Source organism: Helobdella robusta, assembly GCF_000326865.2.
Source record: "Helobdella robusta unplaced genomic scaffold HELROscaffold_54, whole genome shotgun sequence".
Classification (NCBI taxonomy): domain Eukaryota; kingdom Metazoa; phylum Annelida; class Clitellata; order Rhynchobdellida; family Glossiphoniidae; genus Helobdella; species Helobdella robusta.
In genome coordinates this window covers 410,120-417,319 of record NW_008705287.1, presented here as the reverse complement: position 1 = coordinate 417,319, position 7,200 = coordinate 410,120, and the positions used below count along the sequence as shown (strand labels likewise).

At 33.2% G+C, this 7,200-nt stretch overlaps 1 protein-coding gene across 1 annotated transcript in view; it reads left to right on the top strand.

Moving 5' to 3' along the window:
* HELRODRAFT_185982 (hypothetical protein) overlaps window positions 1-6,285 on the top strand; it is an 8,030-nt gene extending 1,745 nt beyond the window's left edge. The window contains exons 3-19 of the mRNA XM_009028270.1: window positions 83-169; window positions 271-348; window positions 441-599; window positions 730-821; window positions 951-1,095; window positions 1,291-1,449; window positions 1,604-1,719; window positions 2,059-2,182; window positions 2,507-2,680; window positions 2,851-2,957; window positions 3,089-3,242; window positions 3,500-3,651; window positions 3,931-4,018; window positions 4,168-4,254; window positions 4,526-4,681; window positions 4,971-5,036; window positions 5,976-6,285. Of these exons, the coding sequence (XP_009026518.1) occupies window positions 83-169; window positions 271-348; window positions 441-599; window positions 730-821; window positions 951-1,095; window positions 1,291-1,449; window positions 1,604-1,719; window positions 2,059-2,182; window positions 2,507-2,680; window positions 2,851-2,957; window positions 3,089-3,242; window positions 3,500-3,651; window positions 3,931-4,018; window positions 4,168-4,254; window positions 4,526-4,681; window positions 4,971-5,036; window positions 5,976-6,065 (2,034 nt within the window). The 3' untranslated portion in view covers window positions 6,066-6,285. The remainder of the gene's footprint in view (window positions 1-82; window positions 170-270; window positions 349-440; window positions 600-729; window positions 822-950; window positions 1,096-1,290; window positions 1,450-1,603; window positions 1,720-2,058; window positions 2,183-2,506; window positions 2,681-2,850; window positions 2,958-3,088; window positions 3,243-3,499; window positions 3,652-3,930; window positions 4,019-4,167; window positions 4,255-4,525; window positions 4,682-4,970; window positions 5,037-5,975) is intronic.
* Window positions 6,286-7,200: the final 915 nt, after the last annotated feature.

Sequence of the window (7,200 nt, the reverse complement as noted above, 5' to 3'; positions counted from 1 at the left end):
CGCCAAACATTCGGTAGAATTTATAGAATATTGTAAAATTATATATATATATATATATATATATGATGTGAATTTTTTGCAGTTTCCTCCTCAATATTCAGCCATCTCTGAACAACACCAGCCTGCTGAATTAGTTCCTCATTTCTCAACATTGGAATACACACTTACTGTAATTTTTTTTATTATCCTGTGCAAACTTGATAACAAATTATTTACTTGTTTAGCTTTAATTTGGAATGTTTTATAAAAATGAACTTCATTCAACTTCAGAGAGTGCAATGTCATCCTCCAATCTTCCTTATTGTCCTGGACACTTGCATGGAAGATGAAGATCTCCAGGCTGTTAAGGTGCTTTTTTAATTTTTATCATTTCTGATTTCTGTTGTTTTCCCACTCACATTAATTCATATATTCAATCTACAATTTTTTTACCAACATAGGAATCATTGCAAATGTCCCTGAGCTTGCTGCCTCCAAATGCATTAGTTGGACTGATAACTTTTGGGAAAATGGTACAGATACATGAACTAGGTTGTGAAGGGTACTCAAAAAGTTATGTTTTCAAAGGAACTAAGGACTTCACTGCTAAACAAGTTCAGGTAACTCTTATTTCCATGTTGTCTGCTTTTATATCAATTAACTGACTCTTGAACGATTAACAACTGTTTTTTCCTAATGCTTTTTTCTTTTCTTTTGATATAACTAATAGGTTAAATTATGTATTATAAGGAGTTGTTAGGGATTGGCAAGGGTCACATGGGACCACATGCTCACCGACCTAGCAACCCCCAGCAGGGCCAACAACAGTTACCTTACAGCAGGTACAAACTCTTAACTAACGAGGAATTTTTCTGGTTTTCACTGTGCAGAAATGTTGAACGTTTGTATAAATAAGTATGAATTCAAAATATTTACTTCAGTTGATATTTTCTATCGAATTTTTGTTGCAGATTTCTTCAGCCGCTGCACAAATGTGACATGGCATTGACCGACCTGCTGGGTGAATTGCAAAGAGATCCATGGCCAGTAGCTCAGGGTAAACGACCTCTGAGATCAACTGGTGTAGCAGCTTCGATTGCCGTTGGTCTACTGGAGGTTAGTATTAGTTAGTTGATTTTAGAAACTGACTAAAAGGTTGACCTAGGAGTGTCTTTATTCTATGGACTGGATAATGGAGATGGCCCTACATTATTTTGTTGGCTAATAGCCATAATGTTCTATAACTTGAAGCACAGAAAATAATCCAAGCTGTCAATTTCAATTTATTTCAATTATTTAAAAACTAAACAGTGCACGTATCCAAACACTGGCGCCCGCATAATGATATTCATGGGAGGTGCTTGTACCCAGGGACCAGGTCAGGTGTTGGGTGATGAGTTGAAGTATCCAATCAGGTCTCATCACGACATAGAAAAGGACAACTGCAAATACATGAAGAAGGCAATGAAGGTCAGCTATATTATTGCTTGTTCGCTTATTTGTTGTTGTTGTTGTATTGTGATCAGTTATTTATTTGTTTGTTTATTTGCTTGATGTTGTTGTTTATCTTATGATTTGCACTGTATGTTGAACTTTGTTTACTTTATGACCATTCATTCACCAGCATTATGAGTCTCTGGCACACAGAGCCTGCAACAATGGGCATGTTGTGGATATCTATGCATGTGCATTGGACCAAACTGGTCTGCTTGAGATGAAGTACCTGCCCACACTCACTGGGTTTGATTCTTTTCATTTGGCACTCATTCATTCATTCACTCATTCATTTGTTTATTTGCTTGTTGCTTGTTTGCTGTTCTCATCATTATTTGTTATATTATGTTATAGATTTTTGATATGTATGTTGGTTTGTTTGTTTGTTGGTTATCCTCTTCTTGAATGTTTGATCTCACTGTAAGTATACGTAAAAGATACAAAACTTTATATGTTCAATACTATTTAGTATGTGTTTAAAGCATACAAGATAGTTACTTCCTATCATATTTGTATTCACTTTTATATACATGATAAACGTGAGGATGATAAACACGACATCACGACATGTCATTGATAACTCAGGGGTCACATGGTCATGGGAGATTCATTCAACACATCATTATTCAAGCAAACTTTCCAAAGAGTGTTCGCCAAGGATAGCAAAAATGAGTTCAAAATGGCATTTGCTGCTAATATTGAAGTCAAGGTTTGAACTAACATACAACAATTACATGCGACAGTTATTAATATTATTTAGATTTTAAAAACATAGCATTACACAAGTTTTAAAAAACTGGTGATGTTACACGCTGGTGCATGTGCAATGTTGTGTGCTGCTCCACACATGCAGAGTAAACTGCTGCCAGTGCAGTTCTGAAATGATATGTCACTCCAGTTTTTTATAAATGCTTATGATGCAGCTGTGTATTCGCAGCTCTACACATCACTATATTTTTACTGTTATTAATATTATTATGGTTGTTATTGTTATTATTATTATCAATTTGATTATCACTCGAACTCTGTTAAGACCTCTAAGGAGTTGAAAGTGCAAGGCTGCATTGGATCATGCACGTCCATGAGCAACAAGACAGGGACGAACATATCCGAGACTGAAGTGGGTGTCGGTGGCACCTGTCAGTGGAGGATGTGTGGACTCTATCCAAACACAACTTATGCTTTCTTCTTTGAAGTGGCCAACCAGGTTTTATTCTTGCTCTTTTTTTATGGTTTTCGGTGCAGATTCTCTTGTTATTAATATGCTTTATTAATACTGTAGTTGTTTGGTGAAATAAATTGAATTTGATGAACCGTTTTTTAATTTTTCAATTAGTGTCTGAATTTGTGACATTGATTTTAAAAAATTGAATGCAGCACAACGCACCAATACCACAAGGTGGCAGGGGCTACATTCAATTCATCACGCAGTATCAGCATTCAAGTGGACAGAGAAGAATTAGAGTGACAACATTAGCCAGAAAGTATGCATTTGATAGTGTTTGCTTGTATAAAAAAGGCAAATGAATAAGAATTTAATGAATCTAACTTATAATGTGTGGATTTCAATTATAGAATTTATAATTGATTATCTTTTTATTTGCTAATTCATTAGCTGGTTCGATGCAGCGGTGAACATTCAGAACATAGCAGCAGGATTTGACCAAGATGCTGCTGCTGTCCTGATGGCTAGGATTGCTGCATTCAGAGCTGAGACAGATGAGGGGCCAGATGTTTTGCGCTGGCTTGATAGGATGCTCATCAGACTTGTCAGTTTATTCATTCATTCTATGCATTTATTCATACATTCCAGGCATTTATTCATTCATTTTATTAGTTCTTAGCTGCTCGTTTTATTTTCGTTATTGTTGTCTTAAATAAATGTTGTTTTGCTTCAAAATTAATATCAGTTGTCACTCTTAATGTTTGTTCGTATCATATAATTGTCACTTTGAGTGTATGTCAACTAAATAAAAATAACAAAATTGAAATTATTGAGGGAAATAACTTTAAAATTTCACACCAGTGTCAGAAATTTGGCGAATTCAACAAAGATGATCCCAATTCATTTGTGCTGAGTCAGCAGTTTACATTGTACCCACAGTTCATGTTCCACCTCAGAAGGTCTCAGTTCCTGCAAGTCTTCAACAACAGTCCCGACGAAACAACCTACTACAGGTTTGTCTGATCTTGAGATGTTAGGCCTCATTTTGTTTCTCATTTTGCCTGGCATGTCTTACTGGTTAGGGCATCTGGCTTGCCCTGTTTCACTTGCAAACAAATTTGTGCCCGTTCAATGCTGTAGGATGCATTATTTTGTTGTAGGATGCATTATTTTGTAATGTTAAAAAGCGCTGTTGAAAAGTGAAAAATTTGCGTTGTATTTTATTTTTTGACTGCTTATTAATGGTTTCATCAGTTTATGTGTTTATTGGACTAATTAAAATTCATTCATAGACACATGTTGATGGTGGAGGATATACAGCAGAACCTTATCATGATCCAACCAATCATCTACGCGTACAGCTTCAATGGTCCACCTGAGGTGCTCTATTGTTTCATTTCTTTATGTTTGTTATGGTGATGATGAGGATGGTTGTAATTCTAGTTGGCTTTTTGTTTGTGTCAATATTATGATGATGAAGATTACTTTGAAGTTTAATTTCATCCAACCTACCTGATCTGACCTGACAGCCAGTCTTGTTGGACACCAGCAGCATACTGCCTGACAGGATCCTTCTGATGGACACCTTCTTCCAGATACTCATCTACCACGGAGAGGTACACTAAATAGTTATTATTATGTTCCCTTACTAAAAATTTCTTTTCTATAATTTTTATATCAATTTGTTTTTCTACTGAACTATCTTATAGTTCAGTTTTATTATTGATTTTTGTATAAATTAACCAAATGTTATCATTTGATTGGCCGGTTTAACTAAAAATTACTTCCTACTACCAAAATTACCTGACCTGACTGAATAAGTTAATCTATCAGACTTACACCATCAAAAAATTAAAAAATTTCCATGAACTCAAACAATGTATGTAGACGATAGCTCAGTGGAGGAAGGCTGGCTACCAGGACCTACCGGAGTACCAGAACTTCAAACAACTCCTACAAGCACCGGTTGATGATGCACAGGATATCTTGCAGACCAGATTCCCCATGCCAAGATACATCGACACAGAATCTGGAGGCTCGCAGGTTTCGTTCATGTTGCACTGTTGTCTCGCATGACTGTTGTGTTGTTAATCTGACAATGGTGCACTGATAATATGCGCTGATGGATGCTATAAACAGCAGCAAAGAAGCTTTTGCAGTTAATTAAATTATCGGTTAAAGTTTCTTAGAAAATTAATCAGTGAAGATTGTGATGGCTGAAAATGATTATTTAAAGATGATCCTGATGTCAATATATAGGCTGAACAAGTTAATTAACTTTTGTTGTAAGCAAGATGGAATTAGTATAAAAACCCTGTTGTAATTTGAATAGGCACGCTTCTTGTTGTCACGAGTTAATCCCTCTCAGACGCACAACAACATGTACTCCTATGGACAGGTACCATCATTTCAATCATTCACTTCTTCATCATCTTCCTTTTTATTTCTCCCTTCATTTTCATTATCATTGTCTCCGTTATTTTCACTTGATCAATTTCACTGAACGTTTTGTATATTGTTTAGGCACACTTCGTTTTGGTGTTATTGCTGTTGCCACTACTGCAGCTACAATCGCCGCTGCTGCTACTTATTTTATAACTACCGCGATTTTTGCCATGTGTATTCTTATGCTATTCACTTGCGTATTGTATCATCATCTTAATGCATGACTTGTTTGTAAGTAATGATAATGGAATAATTGCATGCCAACTGCAGTCCCTCAGTTTAGACCCTGCACTCGCTGCTTACAGCACTAGGGTTTGTTTGTTCACAAGGATGATCTTCATAACTATCAATCATCTTATTTTTTATACAGATTATGGAATTATATTATAAATGATAATTATTATTTAATTTGTAAGTTACTTTCGATTTGTATTGGCTTCTTTGAGTCCATAATTTAAACAATTATAACCTGCTTGTATTTATTTCGTGGTGCTGGTTTTTGTTCGTAAATCAAATAAAATTTTGTGGTGGTTTTCGGTGCTAGGTTATTGTTTAATTAATTGATGTTCGTTCTGCTTTTCATTAATTCAATTTATTTATCTATTGCTTACATCATTGTCATCATGGCTGTTACCAGTTATTTAATCAATCAATCAACTAATTAATTAATTAATTCAATTGATTTAATTAAGATAATTTTGTTAATTAATATTATGGCGTTGTGGGTATTTATCAAAATACAGCTCAAAAAGCTTAACTTAAAAATTATTGTTTGCATTCAGGTTTAGGAGATTTATTTATTTAAATATCTAATTATAAAGTTTATTAATTGTAATAATTTTATTTTATTTACTTCAAATAAATTATTGTTTAATTTGAACAATTTGATAAGGAGGGAGGTGGCCACGTTTTAACAGATGATGTCAGCTTGCAGGTCTTTATGGAACATTTGAAGAAACTTGCAGTCTCAAGCAATTCTTAAATATTTCATATTTTTTCTACAATTTTCAGTTGCATAAAACTAAAAAAAATTATATCAGTCAGATATTTTTCAATTTTTGGAAATAGGAAAGCAGGATGATTTTTGTCATGGCGTAATTGTAATTGTACTTTAATTGCATTTTAGTTTTTCGATGTACATTCGTTATTCGTATGTTACTATTTTCTTGTATTTTATAAAATAAAGTAATAATATCTCGTAAGATCATTTTATTAAATTAATTAAATGCAAATATGAAATATTATAATCGAAAACAAATCCAACATCAAAAGAAAAGTGTTTGGTTGGTTTATGTGGGTCAAATATGTCGATCGCTTGACTTTATTAATGATTGACACCTTTTGTATTAATCTACAGAGGTACAAGTGTTTTAAGTTATAACGTGTTGGAGAATAAGTTCATCACATAATATAAATGACTTTCAAATGTTTGTTTTATGCGTTTCTAAAGGTGCGATCATGGATATAATATATATATCCATGGGTGCGATGTATCTTCATAGGCAATGTATACCTGATGATCGTTCATCCAATGTAGTTTAAAATTGCAACAAATAAGTTGTACTAGGGAAGAACTTGACTTAACGTCACGTTGCTTAACTGGTCGAAGAATTTTTATTACGACGTGGATAAGTGTAGAAATGAAGTGAAACTTTCTTTAAATATATTACGACATAGTTAACGTATTTCGTTGTGACTTTACATATTAATATTAAGGAAATTTATATACAGCGTTTATATATATATATATATATATATATATATATGTATATATGTCACAACATTTGTGACTGTACAATTGAATGAAATTTACATAAATGTGATCTCTTGTCTATGTTTACAATCTACAAGTTGTGCATGTTTGCTATGCAGTAGTAATCGTCAGTAATGTAATGTTCAATCATGTGTAATACAAATTGAAAAAAAGCTTTTGGTCAAGTTTTCGCTAATTGTAAATATTGGTTTGTATAATAATTAACTTGTATCTTTAATTAGTAATTTTCGAGCAGTTATGTATAATTAGTTTTAATTTAATTTTAATATTATTATTAATTATTATTATATTTATATAATTTAATTAATTTAATCATTAATCCATGCTTCAATGTCAATCAAAT